Genomic DNA, 19512 nt, shown 5'->3' with positions numbered 1-19512 from the left:
AAAAGCTCCTCCAACCCGGCCACTGGTGCCTCCCTCGCATACTAAAACGGCAGCTCCCTCACAAGCTTTTTCCCTTCTCTCCCTCCCTTCCGCTCCCCACCGCGACATTGAAGCTGTACAGCACCGTCAACCCCGCCAAAGCTGCCCCGCCACACCACACGCGCCCCAGACTGCGGGCTCACATCTGTGATACCAGACGCGCGAAGTGCTGCAGGCCTTCTAAACATCAGCCATGGCGCCCTCTTCGGTCCCGCCTAACCCCACCTCCCATAATGTCGCCCAGCTGCTCCCCCGCTTCGCCGACGATGACCCCGATTTCCGCTTCATGGCCCTGAGCGACCTGCACGACATCCTCCTCATAGCTCACCCCGGCCTCCTCCTCCACGATGATGTCGTCTCGGCCAAGACGGTCGAGGGTCTCCTCACAACACTGGTCGACACCAACGGCGAGGTCCAGAACCAGGCCATCAAGTGTTTGGGCCCTTTCGTCAACAAGATCAGCGATAAGACGCTGCCTGTCATGATTGACAAGCTCTCTACGCTTCCCACTGGCAACACGGTCGACCAGTCTATACCCGCTATGGCCCTCCGCGAAGTCGTTATAACCCTTCCCCGTCCTACCACCGGTGCTGCGCGCAGCAAGTCGGTACAAGATGCATACAGCGCCATCAGCAGGGTCCTGATACCGCGTCTGATCGGATACAATGTTATACAACCAGCACAACAGGGCCTGACTCAACCGCCCAAGGGCATGTTGGAGTCAGACCTCGAGAAAGGCTCGGACAGCAACGCTCTCGACGTTCTCATCGAAGTCGCCAAGTGCTTTGGTCCTATGCTGCAGGATGTAGAAATCCAGGCTTTGCAGCAGATCACCTTCGCCATTCTCGAGAGCGATCGGGCTAGCTCTATGATGAAGAAGAAGTCCGTCACTGCCATCTCGGTCCTGGCCGGTTACTTCTCAGACCAGCTTCTGAGCAATTTCCTTTCAAAGGTCATCGAACTTCTGCGCGATCCCCACCTCACTCGCAGCAAGCGGAAGCTGTACATTACCATCTTAGGCTCCATGGCCCGGTCGATCCCGCGTAAATTCGGTCCTTACCTAAAGACGCTGGCGCCCTTTGTCCTGAGCGCCTTGAGCACACAGGAGCAAGACGAGGAGATGGATGTCTCAGACGACGAGGGTGAGCGCGACCCCGAAATCGACGAGGTACTCGAAGCCGCCCTTATTGCTTTGGACGGTTTCCTTGCCTCCTGTCCGCAAGACATGCGCATGTACACCGACGAAACCATCGAAGCCGCGACGCGCTACCTCAAGTACGACCCTAATCTGGCGCAAGACGACGACGATGAGGACGACGATGACATGCCAAGCGACGAAGAAGACGCGCTTGAGGGCGATGACTTTGAAGAGGAGACGGGTTATGATGACGACGAGGACGCAAGCTGGAAGGTTCGTAGGTGTGCGGCCAAGGTGCTTTACACTTTGATCTCGACGCGGAGTAACGGCGATCTTCTCGACGACGGAACTCTCTACGACCGGGTTGCGCCAGCGCTTATAACACGATTCAAAGAGCGGGAAGACAACGTACGCTTGGAGGTCCTGGCCACTCTATCCAACTTGATCAAGAAGTCGGGTGACGGACCCTCGCCTGTCAAGTTCGCCGACGAGACTCCTCAGAGTGGCACAATGCCACCACCGCCTAGCAAGAAGCGTCGTCGCGGCGGTAGCGATGCCAGCATGTTTGATCTGCAGGGTAGTTCGTCCTTGTCAATGGGCTATGCTTCACCCGCACCAGCTGGCACGCCTCCGGTCGGCCCTCGCGCAAGCTTAGCTAAGATCAGCCCGGAAATTGTCAAGGGCATTGCGCAGCTTCTGAAGCAGTCATCATGCCCGCCTACCACCAAGCAGGCGTCCATCTCTCTGATCAAGGACATCGTCATCACTCAGCGTGGTGGTCTCGATGGGTACCTCAACCAACTGATCAACCCTGTTGTAGAAGCTGCGAAGATTACTGGCGGTTCGACAAGTAGTGCTTCCGCTACCGCTAACACCTTACGCACTCAAGCTTTGCAGCTGATAGGAGCCATCGCCGATACTCACTCGTCTAAATCTATCCAGCCATATGTAGCGGCTATCATTGACGCGCTCCTCCGTGGGGTCAAGGATAAGTACAGCAAGTTGTCTATCGAAGCTCTGGCAGCAACAGAGCAGGTCATCAAGGCCCTCACACCTCCCCGAGCTGCTACAGCAGGAACGGAGAACCAGCAGCATCTAGAGCAATTGTTCGATGCGTTAGTCAACCGCATATCAGCGAACGACGCTGACGTGGAAGTTCGACGGAGTGCTATTCACGTCCTTGGATTGTTGCTTGGTAGGAGCTCTGGTGAACAAGGCCTCCTCTCCTCGCCAAAGCGAACGGCTGGACTTGAACTTCTGGTAGAGCGCCTGAAAAACGAATTGACAAGGCTTGCTTCAGTACGTGCTGTTGATTCTGTCGCTGCCCACACCAAGGCGCAAAATGAGTTGTCAGCCAAATGGGTACAGAATGTCGCACTAGAACTCGCTGCACAATTACGGAAAGCCAGTCGCGTATTACGCGGTGCCAGCCTAAGCGCACTACGCACTCTCTCATTGAATTCGCTATCACGGAGCCAACTCGACAACAAGACAAAAGCGCAGGTGGTGGAGATGCTGCTTCCGCTGCTGAACGCCAGCGATCTGCACCTCCTGGGACCGGCTCTTATCATCCTGGCTACATTCGTCAAGGACGACGCGCAAGTCATCATGACGCCCAGCCTCAACGATGCCCTTTGTCAAGTTGCTCAAGGCTCGATAAGCGGAACGCCGTTGGATGCACTCCTCCAGCTAGTACGCACTATCGGAGAGCAAGGCGCCGGAAAGGCCTTGATGCAAGCACTGCTACAACAAGTCGGTGTATCTGGGCATCCAGAGGTGGTAGGCAAGGTCATTGGTAACTTGCTTGTATATGGTGGCAACAGTGTTGGCGTAAAACTTGAGCAGTTCATCACCGAGCTTGAGACGGCACAAGACGACAAGCGCAAGTGTCTTGCCCTGGTAGTGCTTGGAGAATCTGCATTGCGCCTTGGTTCGCAATCTACCATTGATCCCAAGTTGTTCATCAAGTACTTCTCTGCTAAGTCCGAGAACGTACCACTTGCGGCCGCTGTTGCGCTTGGCCGAGCCGGTGCTGGAAGTGTCAGCAAATATCTTCCCGTCATTCTTTCATCTATGGGACAGCCTTCTTCACCGCAGTATCTGTTCCTACACGCTATCAAGGAAGTCCTTCAGCATGACGACACGGAGTCGGAGATCATCCCGTACACGTCAACACTGTGGGAAAACCTCGTTGTTGCTTCGCAGCTCGAAGACAACAAAGCGATCGGTGCAGAGTGCATTGGCAGGCTTACTATCATTGACCCGAAGACGTACCTTCCTCAACTTCAGGTAAGCCCTCATAGTCTTTTTTTTTTCAACAGCTAACTTATAATCTAGGCGTTCTTGAACGACCGCAAGGAAAGCTTACGCGCCATGGTCATTTCTGCTCTACGATACACCTTCACCGATACCGATGAAGCCTACGACGAATACCTCCGCCCCATCGTTGTACCTATGCTTGTACAGATGCTCAACGAGCCTGATCTCGAGAATCGCCGTCTTGCTCTTATGACGTTCAACTCCGCCATGCACAACAAGCCTGACATTATCCTCCCTGCGCTCGACCAGCTGCTTCCACTCGCCATGAAGGAGACTGTCATCAAGCCTGAGCTTATCCGCGAGGTGCAAATGGGTCCATTCAAGCTCAAGGTCGATGATGGCTTAGAGATCCGTAAGAGCGCATACGAGACCCTCTATGCTCTTCTTGAGAAGGCCTTTGCACGTCTGTCACCCATCGAGGTCTCCGACTTCTTCGATCGCATTGTCGCTGGTATTACCGACGAGCATGACATCCGAGTTCTGTGCAACCTCATGCTCACCAAGCTTATGGTCATTGCACCGGACCAGGTCCGCTCGCGTCTGGATTCTCTTGCCGAGAACTTCCGCACTGTACTTGCCGTCAAGCCAAAAGAGAATGCTGTCAAGCAGGAGATCGAGAAGATTCACGAAGGCGCCAAGGGCGTGCTCAAAGTGTCAATGCAGCTTAACAAGCAAATGGGCACCGAAGCCGGTATTGGTCAGGACGATTCACAGTCTCGCATCTGGGCACAGTACTGGGATCAGATCCAGAAGGAACATGAGAAGGGTCTAAAGGCTGTTGCAGAGGAGCTCAAGGAGCGTGATCGCTAGCGGCGCACAACTAGGCCCCCTCTCTGGTACCTCAACAAGTACCCAAGCGATCCTTCCCATCCGTTATATTTCAGTTTCCGCTAAAAGTTTGCGCGATGAGATAGCACTAGAAGGACATGAAAGGATGTTCAAATGCATGGTTTGAGAATGGCGCGAAAATGGGAAGTAGAGGAGGCATTTGGCGATCGCATCGACGCGATATGAATACGAAACATAATACCATCCAAATCATCCCGGGTGAGCTCTAGCATGCGCAGTGATGTTGTGGCAGGACCTATACCACCACCTTATTGATCATCCCACCTGGCTGTCTTACTCATCCTCTCCGTTTACAACCCCATGTCTCCCAAAAAGACCCATCGCCAGCAGCGCAAAATGCCCCCCAACGACTGGCCTTGCCACAAACGGGTAATCCGTATAGCCCCCATCACCCGTCGTCATAAAGTGATCCGAAAGCGCCTTGTCTGTACTCGTCTCATTGATCCACTTCGCCAACGAGTTCACAAACAACGCTCTTGTTTCAGGTCGACTCGTAGCCGCAGCCCACATCTCCCAATCGCTCTTCGTCCACAGGCGTCTGTTATCAAGAGGAACGCCGTACTTTTCGGCGACAGTCGGGTAAAAGTCCGATTGCATGGTGAAGAGAGATTTGGGGATTGCGCGCAGGTTGAAGAGGAGGGCTGGGAAGATGTTGTACAGGATGCTGTAGGAGTCGGGGAGGTTGTAAGCGAGAAGAGTGTGATTGGCTGAGGGGTCTATGGCTGATTCGGACCAGAGGGTATAGTAGAAATATGCGTTGCGCAGCCATCTGCCTGCTCCATAGCCTCTGTCGCCATTGGCTTGGGCAATGAAACTCATGCAATTTAAGGCTACGATGCCTTTAATTGCGAGGTTGGTGTTGTTGGCGATGGGTTCGTTGAAGTCATCTTCAGGTTTGTTAGTACAAACGTTCTTGGTGTTGACGTGCTGCTTTGTACTTGCCTGTCGTGGTCTGATGCTCAGGGTATGGGCAATTTTCTACGAGGTATTCCGACCACCGCTTGAGGATATCGTAGTGGCTAATAAGGAATGCGGTGTCGTTGGTAGCCAAGTAGTACGAAGCTGCCAGAATAACCATGTTCGCGCTCTCTTCAACGGGCATCGCTTCTTCCCCTTCCTCATCGGGAACGGTGGAGCTGTAGTAGCCTATAGCGTTTGGATAGAATCGCCCGATATCGTGCATGGCGTATCGCTCATGATAGAGCCCAGACTCCTGGAACTCGAAGACGGGCTTGAGCAGTAAGCGAAGAAGGTCCGGGTTTGCATAGAGCCAGAAGGGTAACGCAGGGTAGATGACATCGGCCGTGTTCACTTTGCCGTCTGATGAGATTTCTTTCTGAAAGATGGTTGGACCCGTAGTGTTATCTGCAGATTCCGTGAGGACGTTTGCGGCCAGGATCTGGCGGGCGGAAAGCGCGACAATGGCGTAGTACGACTCCTCTTCTGATAACGAAGATACTTCTGTATGCCTATCGGTCACTTTTTCCTGGGCATAGTAGTAAGCTACGTCATATCGTAGCTTCATGGTCCAAAATTTGGCCTCTTTTGCGGTAGCTGCGTAGTCTTTGTAATGCCTGCGGATCATGTAGTTGGTACTATAATAGCAGTTGCTCGTAAGCCACCATGGTTGGAGCTCGATGTCCCCACTAGCAGTGCGGTAGTTCACAGCAGGCTCTTGAGTTGTCCCGACAGTGTATAGCACCGACCCGGATTGGCTGGACGCGAAACCATGCAAGAAACCGAACACCGGCACTCGGTCAACTGGAGGTCCTTGAGACTGATCCCGGTCGGAAGATTGATCCAATTTGCCGTCATTGACAAACTGCTGCCGTACAGTAGTCGCTAGACCATTCGCAGTATCGAACTCAGTGCTCATGCCGGGAGAAGAGACGTAGTGCAGACTGCCCCAGTACGGTTCCTGCCTATGGCCACGATCGGACCATGAAAGCTCATCTATAATCATTGCTTCCCTTGGAGCTGGTCAGAGTTATACTGAACATATTTAGATGCAACAACTTACCAATGAAACAATGTGTCGGGGGTCTCCGTTCCCTTGGGCGGGCATTGGGTTGCGCCGAAAGACTCACCAGGGCAGTCAACAGTCCAGTCAAATGATACATTACCGCCCCCAAGCCAAATAGAATCGATGTCTGAGTAGAGCTGTACATCATGCGAGAGCTCGTCGGTGGCGACCCACTCGACTTCCAGATAGCTGAGCGGAATACTGCTCTTGCAAAGATCTTTTGGTAGAACAGGAGAGAAGAATCGCGCCTTTACTCGCACAGGTCCAGCGTCGAATGTAAAGTTACTGTAGTGGGAGTCGTAAGATACGGTAAGTGGAGTTGCTTTCTGGAGACCTTGTACGGAGGGTGAGTCTCCCATGTACTCATAAGCCGTTCCGTCTACGCGTATGATGCCACTCCATCCTATGGGATCGCCAGTCCAGAAGGTGACATTCCGACTATTAAGCGTACTTCCGCCGGAGGTTGTGCTCCAAGCGCTAGTGTATGGGGAGCGGACTGCGAGAGGGATGGAAGGTGGTCGCAAAGGTGAGTAGACCGGTCTAGAGAGAGTGAGCAATGTACAACACGGGTTATAAAAAGACAAATTCACTGTCTTACCCTGCTTGTTGAGCAATTGCGTTGCCTACACAAGAGAGGATAACCAGAAGATATGAAAACATGTTTTCTGGTATTGCTTGAGCATACGGCACAAAAACGTCTTCCATGATGTGATATATAGAAGCCATCCAGAGACAGAGGTCTGTACTCGTGCTCAACGGCGCACAGCGCCTGTCAGAAGGCATGGTGTCCAACAACCGGAACGTTACCTCGATAAGGCTCCTCGCAGCATCGTGTTATACAGAACATGATTGTTGGGGTTTGTGTCAACGTAGATGCCTATCTAGGCAGGACCATAGATGAATCAAGTTATCCCCGCGTGCTTGCGCTCACGATGAGCATGCCATGGGTCTCTTTCCCCACACCACACTGCGTACGATATAGATGACAGTTCATCTGATCAGATCGGTAGCGTCATCTACAGCCTACAATCTCCCCCTCATACAGGCGATGTTGTTCAGTCTCTCCATATTTGTAGGTCTCAGCGCGCGAGTATGGATTTCCGACATTGCTGGCAGAGCCTCCGGGCGTTGGGCAGACGGAGGTTCGCGCTCGTGTGAGTCGACACCGCGCAAGCTCAGTATCGATTGGTAACGACCCACGAAGGCGAGATGGGATACGCAAGTGTTGATATGACGCATCAAACGTTGCATTCGTGCGCTGGGGGAAGGATGGGAGACATGTGCTCAAAAGTCGCGTTGTCCGCAACAAGCAGAGGAGGACGGCACCGGACTTGCGCCTAAACCGATTCGGATCCGACATGTCCGGGCGAGCCTCCTCCAGGCGCTACTTCCAGATGTCCGCTCGTACATCACCTCTGAACCACAACACTACCACATCGATTGCAGCTCTTGAAACGCCTGGATCACTGGCGAGGTCTCCCGAAAAGTCGTTTCCGTTAGTATGGTGTAGTTGGGCGTAAGCACAACGCATGTCAGCCTTGAACGCCACAAGCCAATCTAGTCTATCCTATAAACGTGTAAAAACAGAACAGTATGACTAAGTTCGACTCCTCGGTCTCATAGACGTCCGACGCGGTATGCATGCCGTAATCTTCGTGGCTTCATGGCGTTTTGGCGCGCTATAGAGATGACTACATAAGACGTAGAGGCAGCCGTCTTGCTGTATGCTCAGCACATCAAACCCCACCCAAAGATACATTGACAAAAACCTCAAAAGCTATCATTATGACTTCCAGTTCCCCACATCAACCAAGGCAAGTCGCTGCCCTGCTTGAAGGCCAACGCAAGGTCGATGTGTACGAGGCTACAGGTGGTGCCGTGACTTCCCAGTTCGCAGCACACAACCTCTCGCTCCTTCCACCCATGCCTCCGAATGCCATCATCCACGACAACGCTTGTGGAGCTGGTACAGTCTCTCGGAAGATTCTCTCCTCAAAGACGCCATCAGGTCTCGAGATCCACGCCACAGACATCGACCAAGTCTTCCTCGACGCACTCCAATCAGACGTGCAGAAGAACTACTGGCCCATCGACGTATCGAACCAGAAGTCTGAGAGCCTGTCGTTTCCAGACGACCACTTCACCCACTCTATCAACAATATCGGTATCTTCTTCACCAGCTCCGCCGGTCTCGACGGCGCCAAAGAAATTTATCGCACACTCCAACCCGGCGGCACCGCAGTGGTAAACTGCTGGGAAGACGTCACCTGGCTCCCACCCTTCGCACTCGTGCATCAAGCACTCCGTCCAGGGAAACCGTACCCAGCACCGCCTATACTTTGGAAGGACGGTCAGCAGATCCAGAAAGTGATGTTGGAGGCGGGTTTCTCGCGAGCAAACATGAGGGTAGAGAAGAGTGAGGCCTGGGTGAAGACTAGCGATTTGAGAGACTGGGCAGAGAAATCTTGGGCGTATTTGGGTGGCATAGGTGGGTGGACAGAGACGGATGGTGAGAGGTGGGGGGGGGCGGTTGATCTGCTGGTGAAGCATCTTTTGGAGCAAGAGGGTACGAAGAGGGTTGATGGGGAAGTTTGGATGAGGGCTAGTCAGTGGGTGGTTATTGCTACGAAGTGAGGCTAGGTGATATCAGCTGCTGGTATTGTTGTAAGGCAATCATCGATATTCAAAGGATCAAATTTATCATTGGGAGCTATAGAGTCCAAACATGTACTGCAGAGCTGCCAATGATCATCATGCGCAATCACTGTCCATAGCCATAGCTAGGCCTCTCCCTCCTTCCGTTCACTCATGACTCTCAGTCGAACACTGGTCTTCGGCATTTAAGCGCAAGCCATGACATAGATCATGCCTGAAGATGGACTGGGAGTGTTTGAACCATAATCCGCGGAACACTTCTTGGGTGTGTTTGGTGGAGTCTTGGGCCTCGGTGGTGGTGTGGTGCCAGTCTTAGCGTCCTTGACAAAACGGTCAGCTCGACTACAAGATTAGGTTCTCGGAAGATGGTACTTACAGAGGGCTCTGGTAGAGGAAGGTCTCCTCGTCTCTTTTCGGGCGTATTAGGCGGCGGTGCTGGCGAAGAAGGAGGTGTGTAGCCAGTCTTAGCGTCCTTGAGACAACAGTCAGTTCACTTGCTGATCAATTTCCTGGAAAGTGGTCATTACAGACGGCTCTGGAAGCACAAAGTCTTCTCGTTGCCTGTAGGGTGATGTGGGAAGACCGGAACGTGGTTCCAGAGGCCTTGGAGGCTCCGGACCAAGGTTCTTGTACGAATGTTAGCTTCTGTACGATGTATGTCTTTTTTACATCTTGAGTACTTACACACTTATATCCGCCCGGGGGTGTTGGAGGTGGGGTGTCAGGAGGGTTGGGCTCGGGACCCTTGCTTGAGTTCGGAAGACGAGGAATCTGTTCACCGAACAGAGGTTGGTTGATGTCGCACATGGTATATGTGTAACTGATGGTTATTGCTTGAATAAACTTAGGGTGCTGTTGCCAGTATTGTAGTGGATGCTGGGTGGTGGTAGAAGTTGCAGTGGTAGTTATGTATGAATCAACGGAGCGCATAGCGGACATGGTTTATATACCTCTCTAACGAATTCAATCTTCATGATTTTGTGCTCTTCAAGGGGAAAAGCGTTTAGGGTATTGATGATGCCGTGAAATGGATAGAGAATGGCGAGATTGCGATAGCGGGCGATTCTTGAAGGTGATACCGTAATAGCACTTGCGATCGATGGACCAAACACCCGACTCCAGTTCTAGTATTCGATATCCAGATATTGGAGTAGCCTTGATTGATGCTGACTGATGGTTCGCCGCTTCTTCCAAGCCTGACCACGTTTGCGGGAACGCCCAATCACTCAATGTGGACACCTTGAGTGTTTAGCTGTGTGCATCGCGGGAATGACAAGGAATCACCCAACAAGGCAACGCAAAATGATTCTTGAATCGATATTGATAAGCCCACCATGCTGAGCAGTAAACATTAGGTATGTTACATATATGTACACGTGCAGTCGGACCTCGTTATTAACAAAGTAAGAACAGTCTTCCAGCGACTGAAACCTTCCAACAAAAGGTGGTATATCGAGCACCACCTGAAGCAACCCCGAGAATCGGTGCTTGACCACCATCTAACATCGATACAAAAGACAATTATAAGGTGTAGCGAATGTATAGAGTAAGGGGTATAACGCAGAACATATGGTAAAGTAACAGCGGACTGGCCGGGTATCAGAAAGAATGAAGAGGGTGAATATTCATGCAAAAGGCCCAAACAAAAACCAGATCGCTAAAGGACGTGACAAATGAAAAGCAAAATATGAGCAAGAAGAAGCAACGACAACGGTTATGCGAGAGGTGCATGGTTCACGCCATCATCATGAGCCTTGTACCGCGCTTCTGGAGGTTTCGCGGTCTGTAATTGCCCGGGCCTAGGTTACTTCTCGGAGGTGCTGCGGCGCTTTGCGCATGCCGATCACAGTATCGCCGGCCAGCGACTTCAAAGTAGCCGTCGCGGAGGACGATGCGGCAGGTCGTGCACGTGAAACATCTTGGGTGAAACTTCTGGCGCAAATCGGTTTCGAGATATTGGCCTTCGATACCCCGGTTGCAGGCATTGCACAAAGATCCGTTGAGCTTGTGGTAGTGCTGTTCGCAGTATGGCGAGTTCTCGAAAACATAGAACTCCGCTGTCGGGAAGGGATCGGCGCACGTTCTGCACGTGAAGCAATGCTTGTGGTAGCGTCCCGTGAGGCGGCCAGAAGAGTCCTTCACGGACTTTCCAACAATTGGCTCCGAGCACCCACGACAGTTGCCTTTGCTAGCAGCCTTAGGCCGGCGCACGTCTTGTTGCTGGGGTTCAGGCTCGGCCATGCGTCTTGGCGGGCTTACATTGACTTGCGCCGGGTCCTGGGGTGTTGCCGGCTCTCTTTCGAACGTGTCACGCGGTGTTGACGCGCCCATCTGTATGGCGGGGTCCATTGGCGACTCAGGGTATTTTGCATATCCACCAGGCGGAAACGTGTCCTGGCGATATCCCGGTGAAAGCGACCTTGGGTACGGCTCCGCACCATCGGGCCGCATATAACTCTTCGGTGCTCGAACAGGCCGTGCTTCGGCGTAGGACTCCGGGCTTGCGCTTCTCTCAACATTCTCCTCGACAATGTTGTCAGGACGACTGATCTTGGAAGTCTGGCGTGAGTGCGCAGCCTCGGACTCTGGGGGGCTTGATCTGGAGCTTGCCATGCTGCGGTAGCCCGAGCTGCCGTATGAATCGTCTGAGAAGCCAGAGTCCGAAGGGGTGTGGAGTGCGTTCATGGGCGCATCACCCAGCCCAGAAGCTGCTAGTGGCGGTGGACGTAAGGAATGCGTTGGCGCAAGGCCTCGTGGCATGTCGCTTTCCGAGCCACTTCGGCTTGAGCCGCGAGAAGGGAACATGTTGTTTGAGAGGGACATGAACTCCGGGGGGTCGAGATCGGTCATGTCTGCTGGCGGTAGGTCTTTCTCTGATGGCCTCCTAGGTCTTGGTGGGGGTTCTTTCCGCTCTCTACTGTTCGGTCGTGACGAAATTGACCTTGCAAGGTTTTCTTGAGAAGCCCTGGAAGGCTTGGTAGATTCCTTCTGCAAGCGGTCTAAGAAAGCGTCAATACCTTCAGCCTGTTCGGATGTGGATGGCAGTGGTGGCAGAGCATTGGCTCCACCCATGCCTGGCTTCGGGCGAGCAGGAAGACCTATGCTGCGATTGGAGTGTGCTGAACTCCGCGACGCATTCGATGTTGTGGAAGTACGCTGTTTCGACACGCTCTTATTACTGGCGATACTGCCGTTTGTGCCCATCCTTCTATGCCCAAGCGCCGGCCCTTCTTCCGCGAATGGTCTTGCTGCGCTTGATGTACTCGGCCTTCGATCTGCCGTTCCATCGAAGGGTCCTGGTGCAATGCTGTTCATGCGCTTGGCGATGTTCTCTCCACCATCAAACCGGGGGCTGAGGGGTGCGAATAGAGGGCTTGGTTGAGCATAGTTTTGCTGGAAGGGTTCCAGGCGTTCTCGTGGTTGAGGTTTGGCACTCTTAGGGGTACCGTTCTTGGAGGGAAATCGGGGAAAGGCGCAGTCCAAGTTGGAAGAGTAGTCGGGCGATGGAGGTGCCATGGGTCGCCCAACCGGAGTTGTCACGCTGCGGTTCATCTTGAAAGGAGACTTTGGCGGCGCCAGACCTGGGGATCGACTCTTGTAGTCGACTTGGTTGCTCATTGGCGATGGTTCCAGTGGCCGAAATGGTTTGTCTAAACAGGTCAGCACGATGTCTACTACTGAAGTTGGTTCACCATTCTGGATGCTTACTCGCTGCATTTGAATCAATCCTGGGCGGAGGAGGCATGCGACCCGATTGCGCTGGACGTTCCGAGCGGTTGCTGAACGTGGGACCGCCAAAGGTTGCTGCGCGGTTCATCTTGGGCGACAGTATCGAGGGCGGGGAACCCATAGAGATGGTCGAGGTGGGCGACATTGGCTCAGGAGCGGGCGTTGCTGCAACTGATGAGTGTGTGTTATAGTGTGCATTCGTGGCGTACTCACCCGCTGGGGGTGCTGCAGCGCAGACATGGTCGGCTAAATGGAGGATGTCAATGTCCACCGCGCAGGATGAACACTTGATAGTCGGAAGCGTGCTCATTCGTTCCATGTTGGGCGCGTGTCCAGAGCTGGTTCAGAGAGGGAGTCCGAGGCGGTTCGTGCCTGGACATTCAGTATTAAGGCCGTTCACGTCCAGCGGAATATCGTCGTAAGGCTATCTCGAAGATGGTGGCACGGAGTGGGAGCAGGCAAGGTAGGCAAGGTGGTCGAGGACGGATGATGGGCGGGAGCGCCGAGAAACAAAGGTGCAGGGTTGTTGGATCCTCAGAAACGGTGTGGGTGGGCCTTGCTGAATCAGGGGAAGCACATGCGGGCGTCGTTCTGAAGTGGCTAGCAGCCAGGGACGGCAGCGGGATAATGGCTAGCCTCGCTGCGTCCTGCGGTCTAAGAGGCTGCTGGGCCCCACAATCGACACGCGCAATGTTGGGTATTTGATGCTAATGAATTATCCTCATGAGATAGATAATGACCGCGTCTGAGCGCCGGCCACCCACAGCCCGCTGAGCACAACAGGGCTGATCGGCATTAGAGATGAACACCCAATCGCCAGCCAGTCGCAAGGGACGACGCGCCCCCTTCTGCGCGTCTTTGTGTCTCCTGCACGTAACTCGCGCGTCCCTGAGATGCGGCGTCAGTGGTCGAGCACGGCGGCCTCCATGATTCGATGGCCATGTGCACGGGACGGCGGCCTGTACCTAGCTACCTGGGCATGGGCACATCGTGTGGTCCTCTCCGTGTCAGTTGCACGCACCAGAGGCGGCCGGCTGCGATGAAACCATAGTCGCTGGCGTAAAGTCTCGGACCCAGCACCGTCGCAGTGACGATGTCACGGTTGCGACCCAAGACCAACAGAGTTCGCAAGCTCCAGGAGGTCGCAAATCGCGGCAACAACGTTTGCCAGATGCGTGCACCGTGTATAGCCAAGTCCTGCAGCGACGAGCAGGTGGCTTGAGGCTCTGGTCGCCTGCTGCCCATGCGCTGGTCAGCCACCAGGGCCGGACATTACTCTCGGGCTTGATTGGCCACACGCGGCATCGTTCTCGTTGGTCGATCGACGCTGCAGATACAAATTATCCATAACTAAGCGCCCCTTTCGCTACGTCAACAGTTTCTCGTCCGCAATGTTCCCATCAGCCATGTTCTCACGTCGGCGTGGCCCGCGACACACAGTGCTTGACATGTCGCAGGTGCTGGAAGTTTCGAACTGCTCGCATGCCGTTGCGCCAACTGCTGCCCTGGGGAGACCCATCTCCCTGCGTGCCTGTCTCCGTCTGCATGCAGCATGGTGGCCTAACATGGTTCCCTTGGCGAACGGCGAGGCTGATTGTCGATCAGCAAACTTCCCATGCAGGTTGCCGCATTCGTCGTTCTCCCAGCCGACCCCAGGGTCTCCCCCATGTTGCTGGCCATCGCGGCTAATAACATCAAGAAAATAATGTCAACACTGGTTTCGTGTAGACACTTTGCCAGCAAGCAGCATCTGTCACTGTCAACAGTAGCCGTCTTGCATCGCCGAGACTCCACACAAAAACACGCTGCGGATCGTGTCGCGTGCCTTTTTTTCGTTCCGTAAACATGTCTGACGCACACAGCGTGTCGAGTGCTACCACAGTGCTTGACTGACGACATCACCGTGCTTTGAAACAGTCCGTGGCTCAGACACCGTCCAAATGCCATGCTTGCCATTCTGGCGCCAGGCCAATTCCCATATGCCCGAAAACTCTTACACATCGACACCCGGCTCCCGAGATCCCCTCTCCGTAGTGTTGTGCACGTGATGGCGGGGTCCGTACCTCCGTACCCGTACCTAGGTACTCCAGCACTAGCTACACACCTGCCCAGTATGTAGCTCATAGGAGGAATAAACAGTTCCCACAGCGGTACACTCGAGCATGCAGAGACAGCTGTCCATGCAATGTGCCTTCGCTTAATGCCAACAGAGCGCTCTCGTCGCGTCGCTTACATCGTCACCTTCCCTACTGCGGTTGTCGCTGCTGCTTGTTGAGGTAGTGAGGGAAATAGTGGGGCAAGGCGAGCATCGCGAATACCACGGCCACGCGCCATTGGTGTTGTACGTCCCGAAGACGGCTACGGCGATAGTCATTAGCATGAAAAGTGGGGAGTATGGAAGGTACAGGCAAAGAAGCGGTGGGTGAACACGCTGTCCGGCAGGAAGCGGGAGCGATTGCGTACGATTATTGCTAAGTCAGCCGGACACGGGAGGCATTTATATCGCGACTTCTCACCCTCGTTTCTCACCCCACCGCACACCACCGATTGTAAACAACAGCCAACTGTCGAACTTACAATCTCTCTCCCTTCTATCAACCACACCCAGATTTCCCCGGGCCATTGCCCAGCTGTCAAGACGTTTTCCAATCTCCTCAGCTCGTATGTGCCCCGCCATAACCCCATGGGGACTGCCTTTACTTACACTTGACAGGATCCACAACCCATTCGCCGGCCGACGCACTTCTCCCTCTGGGGCAGCGTCGGATTTAGACTTCCGCAACTAAGTTCACCAACTCAACAAGAACTTAAATCATCATGGCACCACACGCAGACGAGCGCGTCGGTCACGCGAATGGGTTCGAAGCGAAGGCAACTCCCAAGGATCTCTTTGTCGTCAGCTCTCCTAACGTAGAATACACCGAAGATACCATCAAGTCAAAGTACACTTACCGTACCACCGACGTTACCAAGAACGACGACGGCAAGTATGTTGCTATCCCCAAGGAGACGCTCTACGACTTCAAGGTCGACCGCAAGATCCCCAAGACTGGTGTTATGCTGGTTGGCTGGGGCGGCAACAACGGTACTACGGTCACGGCCGGCATCATCGCGAACAAGCGTAACCTCGTTTGGGAGACCAAGGAGGGTAAGCGTGGCGCTAACTACTATGGTTCGGTCATCATGGGATCTACCACCAAGCTCGGTGTCGACAGCAAGACTGGTCAAGAGATTCACATCCCATTCCATGACCTCCTGCCTATGGTCCACCCCAACGATCTCGTCGTTGGCGGATGGGACATCAGCGGGATGAACCTTGCTGAGGCCATGGACCGCGCCAAGGTTCTGTCACCATCCCTCAAGTCCCTTGTCCGTAAGGAGATGAGCGCCATGAAGCCTCTTCCTAGTATCTACTACCCGGACTTCATTGCTGCCAACCAGGAGGAGCGTGCCGACAATGTTCTCGAAGGTACCAAGGCTTCCAATGCCCATGTTGAGCAAATCCGCAAGGACATCCGGTGAGCCGAGACTCGATGCATATCAATCCCACTTTTACTGACGATATTGTAGTGACTTCAAGTCTGCCAACGGTCTCGACAAGGTTATTGTGCAGTGGACTGCTAACACTGAGCGCTATGCCGACATCGTCGAGGGCGTCAACGACACGGCGGACAACCTACTCAAAGCGATCGAATCTGGTCACGAAGAGGTTTCCCCGTCCACTGTCTTTGCTGTAGCCTCCATTCTTGAGGGTGTTCCCTTCATCAACGGTTCTCCCCAGAACACATTCGTTCCTGGTGCTATCCAGCTTGCCGAGAAGCACAATGCCTTCATTGGTGGTGATGACTTCAAGTCGGGTCAGACCAAGATGAAGTCGGCCCTCGTCGACTTCATGATCAGCGCCGGTATCAAGCTCACCTCCATTGCCTCCTACAACCACTTGGGCAACAATGACGGCATGAACCTTAGCTCTCAGAAGCAGTTCCGCTCCAAGGAGATCTCCAAGTCCAACGTCGTCGACGACATGGTCGCTGCCAACAATGTCCTGTACAAGGAAGGCGAACACCCCGACCACTGCGTCGTCATCAAGTACATGCCTGCTGTTGGAGACGACAAGCGCGCTCTTGACGAGTACTACGCCGAGATCTTCCTCGACGGCCACCAGACCATCAGCCTGTTCAACGTTTGCGAGGACTCTCTCCTGGCTTCACCTCTGATCATCGATTTGGTTCTGGTCGCTGAGATGATGACTCGTGTCCAGTGGAAGGCCCACACTGCCGAAGGCGGCGATGGCAAGTTCAACAACTTCCACAGCGTGCTCAGTGTCCTCAGCTACATGCTCAAGGCTCCTCTCACTCCTCCTGGCACCCCTGTTGTCAATGCTCTTGCCAAGCAGCGTGCGGCTCTCACCAACATCTTCCGCGCCTGCGTCGGACTTGAGCCGGAGAACGACATGACCTTGGAGCACAAGCTCTTTTAGGTCTCTGGATGAACTGATGGCGGGCATGCATGTTGATGGTGCCAGCTGGCAGACGGTGCATGAGCTCTTGAAGCACATGTCACTCACGATTTGATTTGACCAACTCACTACTTTCTTTAAAGCAATAAAAATCTGTTTACGAAATCCGCACGCATATGCAACATTGTCGGTTTTCGGTGAGCTAATAGTGGTGATCAGGCCATACGCTTCATTGCCTACGCATGTGCACATAACAGATATAGCCGATTGTGGTGTGGATGGTGCGACTTCCTTGTCGTGGTTCCAACGTGGGTCGCACTTACGCAAACAGCAGGAACGCTCCTGCTTCGATCCTCACCTCATGAGTTACTTCAGAGACTGCCACACCAATACCTCCAACTCGCGCCAAACGAGAAAATGCCCGCGTCTTCGTCAATACAGTCTTACTTCTCATCTTCGCCTACGAAAAGCAGTGATGTCTTCACAGCAGAGGACGTACAATCCACTGCTACGGAAGGAGCGATCACGGCAGGTACATGGGCTGTAATTTATCTCCCTCGATGAACCTCAATCCATCGCTAATGTACGAAAGCCCACTCTCGACTACGAAGAAGCAGACCTAGACACACTTGAGCCTGGTCCTTGCAACCTCACACTCATGGGCCGCGTCGTCTACTTCAACGACCAGTCCAAACCCAGCAAATCACACAAAGCAGCTCAAGGATGCATCAAAATTCTGCTCGCAGACGACACCGGGGTACTCACCGTCCGCCTTTGGTATAATAATACCCAGTACAAGCTCAAGCTGGGGCAGCTACTCAGTGTATGGACGGTGCATATCTCGAACTCTTCAGAGTACAACTCACTAGCACCGAATACTGCGCCGCTGTTCACTACGATATTCCCCGAAGGTGAGAGACACTGCCATGTCATGGTGCATGAGAACAGCGATGATGGGACGAGGTTCAAGAGGCCGTATGGTGTGAGGGACAACAGAGTGCTTAGTGGGCTGATGACGCTGAAGACATTCACTGATGGTGGTTATGATATCGAAGAGCCGAAACTACTGGTATGCGTGAAGAGTATTGGCGCGCGGAAGAAATGTGCGTGTTTCTCCTCTTTACGGATATCTTCAATTATGATTCATGACTGACTTGCAACAGACATAAACCGCAACAGCACAACCTCTGAACTCATAACACTCGGTATCTTCGACGACACATCCGACGGGCTCCTCACCCTATACTCTTCCATGTGCGACTCAGCCTCTCTGTTCGTCCCCTCAGAAACCGTCCTCCTCATCTCGAACCCCGGATGGCGCATCGACAAGATGGCCAAGCTCACAATCAGCGGCAACTCACGTGTGGACATCGACCCAGACATGGGTGATGCGCGGCGCTTAAGAGCCCTAGCACAAAGACTAACGAAGAAAGAGCATGTCAACCCGCCGTTCCCCATCGCCGAAGATGTAGTCGAGGGCTTCGAGAATGCAGCCGTGAGAGCACTGTATACACTTGCGGATGTAGATGATGTCGCTCGCTCGCTGTCGAGCAAAAGGTCCAAAGAAACTATCACTGGGTACCTTAGCGTCATCATCACCGAACTCAATATCGTCACGCCGTTCAAACGAAATATGCTCATGAGTAATGAGTGCTGTGGTATACCCATCTTCGCCAACAGTACACAGGTCGTGTGTAAGCAGTGTGAGAAGGTTGTTGGACTGAGAATCAATCCTAGGATAGTAAGTACTCCCAGTTCTCGTCTATATCTGTTCCTACAATATCCTACTTCATCTTCTTCTCTGACTAACCCCCGACCCTTGCAGCTCGGTCCCCTTCTCGACGAAACCGGCCAGATCAGCAGCGGTAAGCTCATTCTCTCGGACGCCGCCTGGACCCAACTGCTCGGTCGCTCGCCGGAGCAGCTCGTCGATACCCGTCTCGATGTCCTTCGTTATCTGGAGCAGCGCTTGCTGTTCCTGCGTATCTCAGTGGGGTTTGCGTTGAGGCTGGAGGATGAGATTGGGAGGCTGGCTGTGTGGTGTGTGAAGAGCTGAGTGAGGGTGACTGAAGGAGAGACGAAGAGAGATGTGGAGGATCTAAGCTGGATCTAAGGTCCTGGAATCGAGATCTATCATGACATCTCAAGAGTATTCAAGGGCACTACTTTGACCGAATGAGTTGCCTGGCGTGGCTCAGAATGGGTATGATGCTATTCCTTCTCGAAAACATTTACACGAAAGAGTCTAGAAAACAGAAGGGTATATCGTATCCTCCCAGTCCATTCCCAAGCCCGTAAACA

At 53.5% G+C, this 19512-nt stretch overlaps 6 protein-coding genes across 6 annotated transcripts; 4 read left to right on the top strand and 2 right to left on the bottom strand.

Annotated features, from left to right (window-relative positions):
• Nucleotides 1-232: 232 nt before the first annotated feature.
• On the top strand, nt 233-4306 carry J4E78_003050 (uncharacterized protein; the record flags this gene model as incomplete). The annotated part of the gene is made up of 2 exons (XM_049363693.1): nt 233-3466; nt 3515-4306. 2 exons carry the CDS (start codon nt 233-235, stop codon nt 4304-4306), a joined length of 4026 nt encoding a protein of 1341 aa, XP_049224358.1.
• Nucleotides 4307-4618: 312 nt separating this feature from the next.
• On the bottom strand, nt 4619-7073 carry J4E78_003049 (uncharacterized protein; the record flags this gene model as incomplete). Its single annotated transcript, XM_049363692.1, has 4 exons — nt 4619-5282; nt 5341-6315; nt 6366-6908; nt 6967-7073. 4 exons carry the CDS (start codon nt 7071-7073, stop codon nt 4619-4621), a joined length of 2289 nt encoding a protein of 762 aa, XP_049224357.1.
• Nucleotides 7074-8153: 1080 nt separating this feature from the next.
• On the top strand, nt 8154-9002 carry J4E78_003048 (uncharacterized protein; the record flags this gene model as incomplete). Its single annotated transcript, XM_049363691.1, has 1 exon — nt 8154-9002. The coding sequence occupies one exon, from the start codon at nt 8154-8156 to the stop codon at nt 9000-9002; it is 849 nt and encodes a 282-aa protein (XP_049224356.1).
• A 1755-nt stretch (nt 9003-10757) lies between these two features.
• On the bottom strand, nt 10758-13071 carry J4E78_003047 (uncharacterized protein; the record flags this gene model as incomplete). Its single annotated transcript, XM_049363690.1, has 3 exons — nt 10758-12673; nt 12732-12917; nt 12966-13071. The coding sequence occupies 3 exons, from the start codon at nt 13069-13071 to the stop codon at nt 10758-10760; spliced, it is 2208 nt and encodes a 735-aa protein (XP_049224355.1).
• Nucleotides 13072-15569: 2498 nt separating this feature from the next.
• J4E78_003046 (uncharacterized protein) lies at nt 15570-17232 on the top strand (the record flags this gene model as incomplete). The annotated part of the gene is made up of 2 exons (XM_049363689.1): nt 15570-16270; nt 16323-17232. The coding sequence occupies 2 exons, from the start codon at nt 15570-15572 to the stop codon at nt 17230-17232; spliced, it is 1611 nt and encodes a 536-aa protein (XP_049224354.1).
• A 396-nt stretch (nt 17233-17628) lies between these two features.
• J4E78_003045 (uncharacterized protein) lies at nt 17629-19267 on the top strand (the record flags this gene model as incomplete). The annotated part of the gene is made up of 4 exons (XM_049363688.1): nt 17629-17754; nt 17804-18314; nt 18375-18952; nt 19037-19267. 4 exons carry the CDS (start codon nt 17629-17631, stop codon nt 19265-19267), a joined length of 1446 nt encoding a protein of 481 aa, XP_049224353.1.
• Between the last annotated feature and the right edge of the window lie 245 nt (nt 19268-19512).

Source organism: Alternaria triticimaculans (assembly GCF_023758025.1).
Source record: "Alternaria triticimaculans strain BMP 0046 chromosome Unknown scaffold_3, whole genome shotgun sequence".
NCBI lineage: Eukaryota > Fungi > Ascomycota > Dothideomycetes > Pleosporales > Pleosporaceae > Alternaria > Alternaria triticimaculans.
Note: the sequence above shows the minus strand (reverse complement) of the source record. Positions and strands in the feature narration are given on the sequence as shown.